Source organism: Hippopotamus amphibius, chromosome 5 (assembly GCF_030028045.1).
Source record: "Hippopotamus amphibius kiboko isolate mHipAmp2 chromosome 5, mHipAmp2.hap2, whole genome shotgun sequence".
In the NCBI taxonomy this organism is placed as follows: Eukaryota; Metazoa; Chordata; class Mammalia; order Artiodactyla; family Hippopotamidae; genus Hippopotamus; species Hippopotamus amphibius.
In genome coordinates, this window is record NC_080190.1 from 85,340,147 (window position 1) to 85,357,485 (window position 17,339).

At 36.8% G+C, this 17,339-nt stretch overlaps 1 protein-coding gene across 1 annotated transcript in view; it reads left to right on the plus strand.

Moving 5' to 3' along the window:
- RYR2 (ryanodine receptor 2) overlaps positions 1-17,339 on the plus strand; it is a 549,009-nt gene that overhangs the window by 199,734 nt on the left and 331,936 nt on the right. The window contains exons 17-19 of the mRNA XM_057736978.1: positions 1,644-1,827; positions 4,087-4,222; positions 14,945-15,040. Of these exons, the coding sequence (XP_057592961.1) occupies positions 1,644-1,827; positions 4,087-4,222; positions 14,945-15,040 (416 nt within the window). The remainder of the gene's footprint in view (positions 1-1,643; positions 1,828-4,086; positions 4,223-14,944; positions 15,041-17,339) is intronic.

Here is a 17,339-nt window from a genome sequence, read left to right on the forward strand (position 1 = left end):
CTTGATAAATTAAGATGAAAAATGTCTCTATAACGGATAGAAGTTCTAAAGCTTAACATCGGTAACAATTTTAAGAGTCTTTTTGAGAGTCTGACAAGAGGCTTCTCTTAGAAAGCATGAATAGTTACATTTCTGATAGCAGATATATTCAGCCTAATAACCTAAAAACTGATGTTTGCTATTATTTCTCTTTAAATTTGAAAATGTAGATATTATATTTGAATTACTTTTGAATTTTATTTACATTTGTGTGATGAGATTTGAATTTGACTTTGTTATATTTATCATTCAACTAGAATTAATGGGTTAAAATGTTTAGAATAGCAATATTACATTGAGTATGAGTATTCATTTTAAAAAGGGAGAGATAATTTTCTTCTGATAAGTCATTTCTGTTGCTTTTTGGGCATAGAAACACTTGTAGAGATGCTAAGACTAGGTAATGGATGAATTTCATTGATGTATTTGATTTGAAATTTCAGGTAGAAACTTTAAAAGTCGTGCAGTTTTACAATTTTAACTGTTTTATAAGAGTGAAGTCAGATATTCCAAAATTATTAGTAACATTTATGTAAATGATGATATATTTTAAATACTATTTTTGAGCATCATAAATTTCAAAGATAAGCTAATTTTTCATTTATAAGATTTTTATTTTTTTAACATAAATTGCAATATAGTCAGATAACTAGAAAGAAATATTTCCTAAGAATAAAATATTGCCATGTAATTTTGCTGATGCAGAGGGCAGGAAAGGAAGTATAATATTTTGTGCATCAAATTTTGTCATCACGGATATGAATATTGCTATATCAACTATAGTATAGGCATTCTCCCATTCTTTTATGGTATCTGTTGGGTATTTTTTTCTAAGCTTCATATTTTGGAATAATTTTGATTTACAAACACTATGCTTTAAAGTTCTTGCCAGATCCCTACAAAGCTATGAGTTTCAAAATTCAGAATCTCAGAAAGCACAACAAATTAACACATTTACATGTCAGTCATATGTTTTTCTTCAAGGCTAGAAAAGCCAACTTGATGCTGTTTCTTAATCTACGTTTTAAATATGTGTCTTTCAGACAATGGAAACTCATGTCAATATATTGTTTTCTGATGAATAAGTGAATTTTCTAAATTGTTTTCATTGGCATATCTTTTTACATTGGCAGGAATTAGGCAGGATGGCAGTGAGTGTCAGTGATAGCATAGCAGTGAACCGTTCCTGTGCCAAAAACAAAACGAAACAGAACATGTAAATGTCAGAATTATGAGCCTGGGAAATTGCATCTCAAACCTTGAAGTATGTAGCGCTTTAAAATGAAACTCAATTTGTTTCTAAATATTTAGACCATCGGTTCTGTAGGCAATGGTTCTTCAGATCCTTTCGATTTTCTTCTAGATGAGTTTCTCTTGATACTGGTGTTTTTCACATAGCATTATACATACTTGACAGAATATAACATTTCTCATTTGAATATATTCATTATTTTTGTTTGAGGAAAACTAGGGTCTTTCTTATATGTTCCTTTTACAGGAGTATAGGGAGAAATAGTAAAGCTCTCAATCATCTATAGACTAAAAAGTATTAATAATAAAATTGGGATTTACTGATGTGGAGAAACATTTGTTGTTTATTTTAGGGGCCTTGATGCTCTCAGCAAAAAAGCAAAGGCTTCCACTGTAGACTTACCTATAGAGTCTGTTAGTCTAAGTCTGCAGGACCTGATTGGCTACTTCCACCCACCAGATGAGCATTTAGAGCATGAAGATAAGCAGAACAGATTACGAGCTCTGAAAAACCGGCAGAATCTCTTCCAGGAAGAGGTGAGTTTCTACCAACGATTGTTTCTTTTCTGTCATTGTCTTGGGGAGACACCTTCTTGGTGGGGAAGGTTCTCTGCCTGTTTCACATCTGCAGCTTGAGATATACATGAACAGGTCTACTACTGCACAAGGGAACAAGGCAACCCGGCCTTGGAGGAATCCTGCAAAGGTGTTTATTTCTCTCTCAGTAAGCATTAATTTTTAAAGGTGACACTCTTCACTCTGCCAGCAAAAGACATTTTATTGTATTGTCTGTTCACTGTTGTTTCACTGTAGTTGGCTTTATGCTCGTTACATAAAAACAGACTCTCAAAGTGTCTGAATGAATACAGGCTTCAGAAAGCACAAGGGTTTTCAGACTGTTCAGAAGGTTGCTTGGGGCTCCTTGGAAATACCTCAGGATCCACTGAGCCTTGTGTTGGGGATGGAAGCTGCGTGGGAGAGGACCACCTGGGGAGACAGGCTCCAGGCTCCCTGCTTGGATAGAGCAACCCCACTTTTTCTTTTTGCATTTCTTAGGATTCCATGTATGATTTTATTTAACGGAAATTCCACTGCTAAGAAGAGCTCGAGTGCCATCTTTTATAGGCAGAATAACAGAAGGACCAAGTGATATACCTGATGGTCCGAATGCTCGTGTCAGAACAAGGATTTCAGTGGGAGGATGTCAGAGTTGACTGGCACATCAGCCCAGATCAATACGCGTTCCCATTTCTCCTCAGTGCTCCCTGGATATGGAATAATACATTCTTCTGAGTCAAAGTATCTAAGAAAAAAGTATAGTGAATGTTGCTGAGTTCCCATAGTCCCTAAATCTATGTTCTTTGAGTTTTAAAACTGTTTCCTAATTTTCTGTCAAAACCCGTAGAAACTAACATTAACTTTTGAGGATTTTTTTCAGTGTGTACAAAAGAAATAACTTATCTAGAGCCCGTGATGGCATGAAAGCACAGGAAATGTCAACCTGTACTAGGAACATGGAATAGTTTAAAGATCTTTTCTTTTTATATATGCCAAAGTGTTAGGTATACTGCACTTATTTAATATCTAGGAAAACTAAAATGAAATATTGGGCTTTGGAAATTTAAAATATTGGTTTGGATTAGTTTTTTTTTTTTTTTAAATTTCTCATATAAGACAATCTGGATGGGATCCTAGAAATGTTCTTAGAGCCATAGTGCCTCTTACATTCTCTGTGTGAAGTAAGTTAATTTTCTGACTCCTTATAGCTCTTCTTTTCATGTGCTTTGCCTCATTTTGACAACCATGATCTTGAAATAATAGTAAAAAGCATAATTTGAAATGTAGACAGCTTCTTACAAAGTTCTGTGATGAAGTTTTGATTTGCTTTAAAGATCCTTCCATGAGCTTTTCTTTATTACTTTAGTACATCTTCAGTTTACTATTAAAAAGTAATGATGATGATGGTGGTGGTGATGGTGATGATGTCCTCCCTGAAAGTAAGGATTTGCTCTTATGCTTCTGTACAGGAGGGAAAGAATCATTTCCCTCTACTCAGGTTCATTGGTTGGGGCCCTGCAGGTTAGACTGACAAAAGACAGATGTGCAAGATGGGTAACTCCAAAGAGTGGTTTAGAACTCAGGTTTATGTAACATCTTAACTCAAAGAATGGTAAATTCATAGAGAAGTGATAAGACAAAGGAAAGGAATTTTGAGCTTTAAGGGGCAGCAAATTGTGGGAAGGTAAACATATGGGGGAAACTAATGGACAATAAGGGCTCGTTTGATGTGTAGATTACTCTGTGCAGGCTGTGGGCTGATAAGAGCCTGGCGTTGTCTCAAGCATCCTTCTGCCCTTCCTAGTGGAGCAGAGGAGGGTAGGGAATTGTTCGTGTCTGCTTTTTCTCAGTTACCTTCAGCCCCAAGTAATACTTATGCCAAAGTGGTATATTTTGGGGCGCACTCTGAACCCTTTCACTTACAGTAGAATATGTTGTGACGGATTCACCAATCTACTATTAAACCTTGCAAATATAAGTAAGAGGTACATATTTTTATGTTGTTCTGCTCCTATTTGAGAATAGCACTCAGGATTTAAAAACCACTTGAATCATTTCAAGAACGTTTTATTTCACATGCAAGTGTGTTCCTTCCTGTCCTTTGAATAAATGATCTCAGTGTTCTTTATGATTAACAGACTTACTTTAAGCCAGGCTTTTTTAAAAAAATCAACTTACCATTTTTTTGGCCTGTGAGCAGAATCGCGGTTTCTGATGGTGATTTTTCTCCCCTTCCAGGGAATGATCAACCTCGTGCTCGAGTGTATAGACAGGCTGCACGTGTACAGCAGTGCCGCACACTTTGCGGATGTCGCCGGCAGAGAAGCGGGAGAATCGTGGAAATCGATTCTGAATTCTCTGTATGAGTTGCTGGGTAAGAAGTATGATTGGGTTTTCAAGGCAACCGATGTACGTCTATTTAACACAATCAAGGAACAGTTACAGCAGCTTTATAACATAACATGCTTCTTCGAGGCTTTCAAGTTTTACTTTGGTTACACTAAAGTCAATGACGTATAGTATTTAAATCTCTCTCTGAACTTGAAAGGTGCCCAGAGCAGTAGATTTGCCTTTGGTTAAAGGGGGTGTGTCATCTAAGGTGTAGTTTTGTAGGCGAGGAGCCTCTGTAGGGATGCACATCAAATATTTCCTTTTCGATTCTAAAGTTAGTCCCCCAGGGGTACATCTTACTCCTCACAATCCCATCTTGTCAGGAATCTCCTCCAATCTCCTTCTCTAAGTTTGGGCAGATCTGGATCTGAAACTTCTAGGTACGCTTGGCATATGCTTAGCAAAGATTGTGGTGGTTTATGCTGCATTCCTGTTTGCTCTTTGCAGACATTCCTAAGGTTGTTGGGTGGCTTCGATGTGGTGACATATTGCAGAGGCTTAGCACAGCATGTTGTCGGTCTTATCGTATATTCCTCCTTTGTTTGGATACTTTTGTTGTCATCTTCTCCCTCTTTAGCATGGTAATGCTTTCTTCTTCCACTCCTGTTTCTGTTCGTGTTGTTTTTGCCTTTTAAATATGTCTTAGAAAAGAAACTTTGGTTGGGACTGTTGGATATAACAAGGAAAGTCCTGGATTAGTTGAGAGAAGGCTGTAGCAGCGTGATGATTGCAGACACACCCTCCTCTTGGTTTCCTCACCAGAAAATGGAGGAAATAACATTTGCTTCGTAGTTCCCTCCATGCTGAAATGCTGTATTCTGTTATTTCGCCTCTTCTTTGAGCACAGCATCACACATCTTGTACATCGGTAGCGTCTATGACTGGTGCACAGCCCATGCTCAGTGGATGTTTGAGATGTAAACACCTGAGGCTGTGCTGAGAGCTGGATATTGTAAGATTTCTGGTTGACCTCGGTGCCTCCTCTTCTTCTCTCCACCAATCTTCAGGGAGCCCTCGCACACTCCCTCAGGCACTTTCATTGATTCTCTGATACTTGGTGTTTAACTTCTTGTTCTAGTCTTTGGACTATTCAAGGTCCATGGCTGGTCTGTCCCTTCCTGTTCACCAGTGACCCCAGTCACTTGATCTCTAGTCACTCAGCGTTACCTCCAATCCAGTACTCTCCCTCCAGACTGTCTAGAATTATTTTATATCAGAGATTTGATATACAGGATTTATATATTTATACTTAAAAATATATTTGTATGCATATATACAGCATATATTTCTTAAATATGTGCATTTATTTCCTTAATTCTTTGCATCCCATTTGACTAAGGAAGGATTTAGGGAGCTATTTCTTAAAACTGACATAATTAGGACCCACTAAAACTCACATCTTAATGGAAGATGACAGCATAATAACCATATGTGTCACTAAGATAGCACACAGTGATTTCAGGCAATGCATGTTTGTGGCTTTTAAACTAATTTTTTCATGCAACAAGAGACATAAATTCTGGACATACTTTACACACACACACACACACTCTTAACTTTAACTTTTGTATTTTCACACTGCTATTCTTGAGAGGGTTTTGTTAATCCTCCACCTGTGTGTTTGTGTGTGTGTGTGTGTATAAAATTAAGAGGCAGGACACTTGAGAAAGCAGACAAAACGGAAAAGGAAGCAAGCTTTCTTCTTTTGTCTGTTTTCTCAAGTGTTTTGCCTCTTAATTCCCTCTATGGTCTGCTGAAGGGGCATCCTTTATAACAGAGACTGGGTCACGTGGGAGGAGAATGGGCTCGGAGTCCAGTGGATCTGGGTTTCAATAGAAGCTTCCTTCCTTCATTCATGAAAGATGAATTGAGTGCCCGCTATGGGAAATGCCCTAATCTGGCCAGTGAGGTGCAGTTGTGAGCAGGATATAGTCGCTGCTCTCATGGAAGCTCATGGTTGAGTAAGAGAGACAGGCGGTGTGAATAGCAAAGCCAGCCACAGTGCTGTGCAGTTACTGCCTTTACTGCCTCAACCACGTTACTGTTAAATCATGTTAGTAAGTGATTAGTAAAAGACTGATAAGTCTGACTACATAAAAATTAAAACTTTTGGGGTAAATAATATCATTACAAAATAAAACAGATGGGAATTTTGTAAAATATACAATCTATAGGAAAGACAAAGGCCCAGTGTCTGTAATATACAGAGTTTTCATAAATCCAAAGAAAAGGAAATATCATCTAATACAGTAACAGACAACAAGTGGTGATAGGTAGTTCATGGAATGATAAAGTAATAAAAGATTCTCAACATGGCACATAAAGAAATGGAAATGAAAATAATAAGTAGAGATCATATTTCATTTACTAGATTGGCACAGACAAAAAAATTGGTTATACCCATCACTGGGGAAAATGTTGGGTCGTACTTTCTAGCTGGGAGTGGATGGAATTTAAACGGATGGAATTTAAAAAAACCAAACCTTGGTTGAGAATGTACATAAAACTTTAAATGCGTATATCCTTTACTCTCAGAATTTCTACTTTAAGAAATGTATTCTAGAGATCTATCTGTACAATTGTGGATAGGCTGTCCACTGAAAAATTGTTTATAAGTACCATAAAATTGAAAGCAATTTTTCTATCAACAGGGGATTGGTTACATAAGTAATAGTATACCTATATAGTGTAAAACGTGTTATCCTTGAAAATTGAGATAAATAAACCATTTGGAAAATTCTGTGAAACAGGCTAGACTGCTGGTCTTCTTAGTATGGCAATTTGGATATGGTATTATGTGAAAAAATAAAAAAGCTAGATGCTTACTGTAAGCATAGATTCCAATTATGTAAAATTAAAAATCTGTAGAGAAAGATACATTCTTGTATATACATTGGGTATTTCCGAAAGGATGCAGAGAAAACTGTTAGGTGGCTGCTTCCTGGGAGAGAAATCTTTTACTTTTCTCTGTTTTCTAATGAGCATTTATTCTTAATCTACTTACACATATTACTTTTATAATTAAAAAATAGGTAACAGAAATGTGTAATACAAGATAATTGATGATGAAAGGAAAAGCTAATATATTCATTCCAGTTGAGTTAAAAAAATAGAATATTTATGTCAGTGCATATAAAGAGAATCTTTTTCAATATATACATGGTAGTTTTAATAACAGTTTCGGGTAAATAGAATTATGAGAGATTCTGTGCCTTAAATGTTCCTTGACTACTCTCAATTTTCTGTTTGTATTGTAGTGAACACTGATTACATGATCGGGAAAAAAAATAGTGACTAAAATCTTATGTTGACATAAAAGCCATCTGATGCTAATAGCTTTTACTGAAGTGGGTGTCATCATAAGATAGGAAGACATGTATACGTCAGCGTATATTCCACCCTGGCTGGAGAAGTCTCCGCTCAGCAATACTTGGAGTTTAATAAGATAATTATATTTCATTGTCCCTCTTTACCCAACTGTCATCAGTAAGTTTGGTTCAAGTATCATTAACTTTAAATTTATTAAGCCTCCCCCGCATTCTTGCAAAAAGGTGAGACAGTAGGTTCTCTCACGTGGTTATGTGTGGAATAAACCTTCTTCTTCTTTTACTTTAGCAGGTTTATTTAGCATGGAGAGAGAAGGGAGAAGGTGGGAATGATAATCTGTAACAATTAAAAAATTTGACATGAATATGTTTAATATGTGTTTAAGTGGAGAGTGACAAAAGTAGATTTATGAGCCCGCCATCTGGAAGACCTAAGGATCTTATAGACACCGATACTCATAGTTTGAAAAGCATCGCTGTGGCATGCTTTCATACATCTTTTCTGGCATCCACGCAATTAATCTGCAGGAGGCTTGCAAGCCAGGATGATATTCTAAAGATGTCAGAGAAACGCTCTTTGGCAAACTCTCCCCACTCATTTTATGGATACTCAAAGTATGAAATAAACAGGATAGACGGCTACTCTTTAAGGATGGGAGAAGTTACCAGTTTCTGAACCCTTAATAAAATTGGCATGAGACAGATTAACAGGAGAAAAAGAACTAGCTTTTAATTCGTGCCCATAGAGGTCATAGAAATGGGACCTAAGAAGTGGCCAAGCAGGCAGTTTTTATACTTTTTAGACAAAGAAACAATAGATTTGTGAGGAATTGACAGGGCAAAGAAACTTGGGTTTTGAGTGCCCAGTTATTGAAGAATCTAAACAGAGTTTGGGCTGTGGGCTGTCAGTTATAGAAGTAACAGGGTTTGTTTACAAAGGCTTCTTGGCCCAGATTCCCTATTCCTGGTGATAAGCTTGCACTTATACCTCTAGATGCAGGGAATGTGAATGAATCCATCATGCGAGAGATTTATTTCCTGCTTTCAAGGAGGCAGAAAGGAGGGTCAGAGTGTCCCTCTTGCTTTGGCCATTTCTTAAGTAATTTTAATTTACAATAGCCAGGACATGGAAGCAACCTAAATGCCTATCAACAGATGAATGGATGAAAAAGATGTGGCACATATATACAAGAGAATATTATTCAGCCATAAAAAGGAATGAAATCGAGTTATTTGTAGTGAGGTGGATGGATCTAGAGTCTGTCATACAGAGCAAAGTAAGCCAGAAAGAGAAAAACAAATACTGTATGCTAACTCACATATATGGAATCTAAAAAAAAATGGTACTGATGAACCCAATGACAGGGCAAAAATAAAGATGCAGACATAGAGAACAGACTTGAGGACATGGGGTGGAGGGCGAAGGGGAAGCTGAGATGAAGTGAGAGAGTAGCACTGACATATATACACTACCAAATGTGAAATAGATAGCTAGAGGGAAGCTGCTGCATAACAGGGAGATCAACTCCATGATGGGTGATGACCTAGAGGGCTGGGATAGTGAGGGTGGGAGGGAGTCGCAGGAGGGAGGGGATATGGGGATCTATGTATAAATACAGAAGATTCACTTTGTTGTACAGCAGAAACTGGTACAATAGTGTAAGGCAATTATACTCCAATAAAGAGCTAAACATTTTTTTAATTCAAAATAGTGCATATGCCATTGAGGCACACATTTTGGGGTGGCCTACTCTGGGCCCCCACAAACTACCCTCTTAAATTCTTCAACAACATTCTGAGGGTGGGTTTGTTTGTTTGTTTTTGTTTTTTATAGTTTTCAAGATTGAGGAGCATCCACTTGTTAATCTGAATATTGTAAATATCTTTCTGGATTCTAGTTCTGTTGCCTCCTCATTTGTTCGTGCTGTTGAAGGCCTATTCACTTAGTATTTCTAGGCTTTGAAAGTAAACTTCAAGAGGGAGCATAGTTGGATTTCCTGTTGTGTCTCCAGCACCCAGAACAGTGCCTCGTACAAGGCAGGTAATCAGTATTTGCTGAATACATTTTAACAGTGAGAGCTCTCTTGGGAGTCCCTATATCTCAATCTACCTGTAATTTTCTGATTCTAAGAGTGTTTTGAGAAATTTTGAGTCACAGCTTAAAACACAAAAGCATGAAGACATGGGGATGTTATGATACTAATAAGAAACGCAGAATAGATTTTTTTAGCTCTTTATTAGAATATAATTGCTTTACACTGTTGTGCCAGTTTCTGCTGTACAACAAAGTGAATCACCTGTATTTATACATATATAAATATCCCCTTCCTCCCGCGAGTATTTTTAACAGTAATGATTTTTCAATGAAGTGCCAATATTACATGCATTTCGTATTCTGATTGGATAAAATTTAAAGATGTAATGAGTTATTCAGGGGCTTCCTAGGTGGCACAGTGGTTAAGAATCCGCCTGCCAATGCAGGGGACACGGGTTCAAGCCCTGCTCCAAGAAGATTCCCACATGCCGCGGAGCAACTAAGCCCTTGCGCCACAACTATTAAGCCTGCGCTTTAGAGCCCGTGAGCCACAACTACTGAGCCCATGTGCTGCAACTACTGAAGCCCACACGCCTAGAGCCCATGCTCTGCAACAAGAGAAGCCATGGCAATGAGGAGCCCGCGCACCACAACGAAGAGTAGCCCCCACTCACCGCAACTAGAGAAAGCCCGCACACAGCAAAAAAGACCCAACGCAACCAATAAAATAAATAAATTAATTAATTAAAAAAAAAGATGTAATGAGTTATTCAATACCCAGTGAACTAGCACTTCATTCATATGTACTTAGTCCAAACCGTGTTTATAGTATTTAAATTGTACTGCACTTACTACCGCTCTTATTCTGTAAGAGACTGGATACTATTTATTCCTTAAGCAATAACCTACCTTCTCAGTTTCAGGCAATGTGCAAAATTGTAGTAAGACAGAGCGTCAGATCTAAAGGAGCTTACAATATGCTGGAAGAGGTCCTGCAGACCATTGTATTATATTCACACTTTGTGCACGCTCATATTTGCAGTGCCAGTCGTAGTGCCTGATGCTTTTACATTAATATTTCTTAAGCAAATGAGGAAAAATAGTATGGAAGGTGAAAGGTCGTGACTTTCTTCCAGGCCAATTAGGCAGCAGTAAACAGAGTATTTGAAGATATAGTATGCGTGTCCTGCATTGAGGAAACAACATTTGTCTTGAGTTTGTTTCTGTCCCTTGAAGCACCATGTAAAGTTGCCATTGTTATTTGACCCTGAGAACGGCGCTCCCAGGCATCTGACAGCTAATGCCACTGTCAGTATTGATGGCATCGTTTTCCTTTCTCTTTTTAAAAAGAAACTTTATTATGTTCTTTAACTTAAAATGAATACATCTTAATGATAAAAAAAAAACTTAGATAATTAATAAAAAAAGAAGGTAGAAGTGACTTTTTAAATGTAACCACCCATTTTAGTGTATAACCTTTAAAAACTATTTCCTTGAATCTGAATGACATTAAGTACATGTAAAACATTTCACACACACTCACGCACACATAAAACAACAGCAAATCCCTGCTATTGGACATCAGCCGTGCCTGAGGCCCTGAAGGTTTAGTTGACTTGGCCCACGTTCCAATTTCATGGACTGAGACAGACTTAAGACTTCCCTTTGATGTCTGTACACTTTGGGGGCTTATTTGATTACACTGTCTCACACTTTCATGCTCCTTCCTTATTATCTGCTGTTTGTCTGAGGTTACATGATATCATACTGCAGACCATCACCTCCTCACTGGTTCATACAAACTTCCATTCGTATCGAGCATTTGTGAGTTTTATTTTTTCCAGAATATATTGTGGCTTTAGGGGGTCTCTGCAGGATCATATCACAGAGGGTGACCCTTTTCCCTCCCAGCTCCATTCATTCCCTCCCCGCACCCGTTTTAGAATAAGAAAATTTCCCCTTTTGACCTGGAGAGAGCTCTCCCACCCTTATCAATGCTTCTTAAGGTCTGTTTCTATCCTGGGCACTTATCAGAATCTATTTCTCAAAAAGTCAGCTCTCATTCTCTAAGAAGTATTCTAGAAAACCATTTCTCCATTCTGTACGCATACATATTACATGTATACATTTACCTCACCAAAATGGGATCATACGCTCAATACTCTTTTAGAGCATTTGTTTCCACGGACTCGGGTGTTGTGGGCATCTTTCCTCGGCAGTAACTATAAACCTTCCTCAGGCTTTAGTGATGTATTCCACCCTACTGAAGGGATGTGTCATCATTTGTTTAGCCCACACTCAAGCTGTTTCCAGTGCTATGCTATTGTAAACAGTGTTAGGATGAGCTTTCTTGTAGTTCTCTGTATACTTTTCCATTACTTTGGAAACTCACTGATGATTTCATGAGTAACTTGCGGAATTATAATGTCACACACTTTATCTGTAGAACATACTCTGCGTGTGCACGCACCTGCACACACACATTCGTAATGTTCAAGGAGGCATTCCGTTTGACTGAGTTAGATTTTCTTTTGATTAGAAATACATTTTCAGAGTCTCTCGAGATCATCATCTGTTTCATCTTTGACTTATTAACAGATTTCCTAATACATTTCTGTCTCACTGGAGTAATGAATCCCCGCTTGAGTTGATGCTGCTAGTGCGCTGCTGAATGTGATTTGTAAATGTCATCCTTGTGTAAGATTTTTGGATCTGTACTCATAGGTAAGAGGTCTCTCTAGTGTTCTTTTTAAAAAAATTTTATTGGCGTATAGTTGATTTACAATGTTGTGTTAGTTTCTGCTGTACAGCAAAGTGAATCAGTTATACATGTACACATGCTCCATTCTTTTTCAGATTCTTTTCCCATTCCCTCTAGTTTTCTTATATGCATACTCTCTTTGGTAGGCATTGATATCAAAATTATACTCTCTGTAAAAAAGTAAGGAGGTTTGTTTTCTTTCTTTACTTTGTAACATCTTATTATAGAAATGACTTATTTCTTGAATATAGAAAAAAAGTTTTTGGTCTTTCATATACTTCTCAATATTACTCATGGTTTGTTACTCTAGATTTTCTTCTTTGGGTCAATTTTGGTGGAAAAAAGTATATTTGGAGGCCATCCTTTTCCTAAATGTTCAGAAGTTCCAGTAGAGAGAGATATAAAGTATCTGTGTTTATAATTCCTTTTTCTTCTTAACTTTGTTCTTTTTCTCTTTTCTTCTTGACTAATGGTATTGATATTTAGCTTATATTTAAAAAAGAGTCCTTGACAATGTTGATCAATCCTAGTATTTCAGTTTATTATATAGATCACTTCTACTATTTGTAATGTATTGATTTCTGCTTTTTTTGCTCTGTTTCTTTTTCCTATTCTACTTATATTTTTTGATATTCTTTTTGTATATTTTGAAAAGTGTTTAACATTTTTCATGCTGTTACTTAGCAATTAAAGTATTTAGTTTATTTTTCCTTAAGTACAGTTTTGACCATCTACCATTGATTGTGTAAGGTAGCATTCCTATTTTTAATGTTTACTAGATATTCTAAAGTTGTGGTATTGATTCTCTGACTAAAAAATTATTTAGGACAGAGTTTAAATTTTTATGTAGGTTTTATCTTTGTTTCTTCTTTTCTTGCTAATTACAAATTTCATTACATTGTTGTCTGAGAACACAGTCTATATACCATTTCTGCTTGAGTTTAATAAAGTTTTCTTTGTGGCTTACTGTATGATTTTCTTAAATGTTCCATGGTGTATTATTAGTTTCTTCAAGAATTACCTTATCTGTAACATTTGACCTCTAGAAAATAGTTAATATCTTTAATTTTAAAAACCGGAAGTCAAAATTGAAGGAGTGGGTTAAATTTTAAGCAAATGAAACTCTATAAAGATTTGATAACTTCACTATATACTTTCTCCCAGTTGCTGTTGTTCTAAGTTGGGAACAGATGTTCTTACAAGTTAAAATTAGAAGTCCCACTGAGTGTATAGGACTCCTCATTCTTCTACTACACCTCATCCTTGACACACTTGTCCCTGTGTGTGTGTGTGTGTGTGTGTGTGTGTGTGTAGCTGGCTCTTGTTGGTCCCAGAGCTGGAGGAGAGACTAAGTAATTCAGTACATCACCTTGTAATGTTTGTACAAATGTTATGGGGACTCCCTTCGCAAAAGAGCTTTTCTTATGCAGTTGTAAGAACTGAAGCCTTCCTGTCTTTTCTGTCATTATTTCTTTTCTTACCTTCAGACCAGGTAACAACTTTTTGGGGAAGGAAAGGGGAAACGTGAAGTCTTTAAGTTTAATCGAACTCTGTTGCTATAGGGTCTCCTCTGTTTTGCTTTAAACAAGGAGATGAACAAGTGGTATTCTGAAACTTCAGTTCTTCACACTGCTTCCTAGCACTACCAGATTTTAAATAGTGATTTTTCTTATGGTAACATCTTTTTCACATTAAACATGTTCTATAAAAACTTCACCAGCCCAATTTAAACAGTTATACAGTTACTGAACAATCTTATTGGGTGTAAGAGTAGAATTTACATAAACTATTTACCACATTTGCTTTGAAAGAAGTGAATGATTTAGAGACAGTAAAAGTTTTGAGTATATCAATTGGGTTGAAAGAGATCACAAAGGTCACATAGGAATTTCACATAAGATGCATTCTTTGGTCAAAGAGTAGTAGAAAACACTAGGTTAAGCGAAGTTAGAATAGATGACTTTATTGCAGGAGTTAGTTCTTAGAGTCTTGAACGTGCATTGTGAGTGTTTGAGTGGGAAGAAGAAATACGGGGGAAAAATGGTTTTCAAACTTGTTAGCCATCTGCCCTCCCACCCTCTTTTTCCTGTAACGTGTGATGATATCTCTGCATGTCTGTTTTACGTACTCATTCTGTCTCCTAGAATTTTGTGCCACATCTTCAGGCAAACTAATGTTCTCTTAACTTCATTATATAGGTGAGAAAATTGAGCTCTAGGGAAATTAAATAATTTAGTCTCACAGCTAATTAAAAGCAACGAGTATTAGAACCTGAGTGAGGAGACTCCCAGGACACTGGTTTTCCATTAACCTTCATTATCACTTCCCAATGTGAAATGTTTCTTTCTCAAAATATAGTCCTTCTAATAAGCGATATTTTTTCAGTCTCCATTAATAAATATCAATTCGTTTTTTAATGCCTCAATTTTTGCATATGTATACATATGTGTGTATTGGTAGGTGTTTTAGGTATAAAATAAAGGTATTTTGTTTTTGATCCATCATTTTATGGCTACTATTAGCTTACTTTGGTTTTGAACTGGGAAATCATGTAACTGTGAAATCTGCATTTTTTTTTTGCAGCTGCTCTAATTAGAGGAAATCGTAAAAACTGTGCTCAATTTTCTGGCTCCCTTGACTGGTTAATCAGCCGATTGGAAAGACTGGAAGCTTCTTCTGGTATGTTTTCCACTGTCTCCTTTTTGTGATGTATTATTCCTGTTTTTTTTTTCCTATTTTATGTCCTGTAAGATATGAAAAACTGAGATTCACTTCAATATAAACATTTCCCTTTTACTAGGTTAAAAATTTCACTGATTGCTAAAATCATTTGTGTTTTCATTAGTTATTTATGAAAAGCAGTCTAACAGTTTCTTGATTCACATTTAAAAAATAATGAAGTTCAGAAAGCCACTGAAGAGCCAGAATTCCCTTTATTTTTCAAATCAATTATTCCTAATGTACTAATACATAAGTATGTTACAATATTATACAAACAAAAGGGTTGGTTTGGGTGAAGTGTAAAAAAAAGGATTGGTTTGGAATTCCCATTTTTAAGTTGTCTTCAAATGATTATTTGGACAGATTTGGAAAAAATTTCATTTTCCAAATCATATAGCACGATAATTTATTTTAAAGGCATTTCTTAAATACCAGTAAACAGTCTGCATCATTGTAAAACAAAGGCAATAAATCGGGAACATCTGTGTCTAACAAGTATGTTATTTTTACGTTGTTGCTGTGGAGATGTGCCTGTGCTTACCAGGCCTGCCCGAACTCTCTGGCACCGTAGATTGCCTCAGCGACACCCCAGACTGAACCTGTTGCTCCTCCATCTGTTTGCACAGTATTCCATTAGTTGCCCTGCTTGTAGCACCAATGCCCACTTCTGTTACAGTAAGTCCCCTGCATATAAACGAGTTCCGTTCTGAGAGCGCATTTGCAAGTCCATTTTGTCCAATTTGTTCCTAAGTCCAACAAGGTTAGCCTAGGCACCCAACTAACACAATTGGCTATGTAGTACTGTACTGTGATAGGTCTATAATGCTTTTCACACAAATAATACATAAAAAACAGACACAAAAAATAAACATTTTTAATCTTACAGTACAGTACCTTAAAAAGTACAGTAGTTCAGTACAGTGGCTGGCATACAGGGGCACGTTCCCATCTTTGAAAGTTCACAACATGAAGGCTCGTATGTAGGGGACTCACTGTATTTGATTTTCCTCTCCATCTCCTACATTAGTACCTCCTACCTTGAAGGTAGGGCCTTGGTTGTATTTATCTATGTATTCTCTTGATCTACCATACCATCTGGCACTTAGTAGGTGCTTAATAGTATTTGTTAAGGAATGAATGAAAGTTTTAATTCACTTGTGTCAATTCGGAAATAATCCCATGACTTTATTCATGATAAAGAGCCATTCAGGAACAGGTTTGTTGGAATTGAATGGATAGAGAGGTAGAGGGACAGATAGTTGGGGTCAAAGGAGGTTACTTTTAAGTCCCAGAGCGGAATGTTTCAGAGTTTAAGATTTAGGAACTTAAAGTTAAGCAAAGTTTGATTAACAATGAGTTCTAAAGGCATTGTTTATAAAAAATAAAAAAAATAAAAAAAGAGATTATTGGTAGGCAAAGCTAAAGTTATATTTCAGTTATATCCCATTTGTTATGTTTATTTAATCTTTCCTTCAGAATTACATGTATAAAATATTTCCTATTAATTTTAACAGATCTTTCCAGGATTTTGGCTTCACTAAACTCTTAATATGTTCAGTATTTTTATCAATAAATAGGGCCAAATTGAATACAAAAAAAAAAAAGGCATTGTTTGATTTTTGGGTGACAAAAATAGAAAAAAGGTACAAGAATTATGAGACAAGCATTTTCAGGGTATTGCAGTATGAATGAGATGCGTGTGAATCAATATAGAATATATTCAGTAAGGAGAAACTGAATAGCTACTAGGAGGAAGTGATCAAATAGTAGTAAGATGATGGCCGGGATTGGAACATGGATAAATCCTTGGTTCAAAGCATCTAGAATTGTTGGCAAGCTCCAATAGATACGAAAAAGCATGCTGCTCCCTTTCCCTGGCCCAGGGAGTATCTGGAAAGAGAGAGGAACAGAGTTACCTTCAGGATAGAGTATTAATGCTGGACAAATCAGCTCCTTCACTTTTTTAAAAATGCAAAAAAAAAAAAAAAAGCTTAAAGGAAAAGAGGAGAGAGCGAAGGAAAGAACAGAGCAGATCATCCTTTAAGCTTGTTACCAAACCGCAGTCGGGTCCACTTGCCTGCGCACAGTAAGCCAGTCTACTGACACTGGGTTGCAGTGACGGAACGTGCAGTGTTTATCACAGGGCACCAAGCCCGGAGAACGGGCAACTCATGCTCAAAAGACCTGAACTCCCATGGCTCTCAGGGAAGGGGTTTTAAAGGCAGTGTGAGGCAGAAGGCTGCAAGGTGTGTGATCA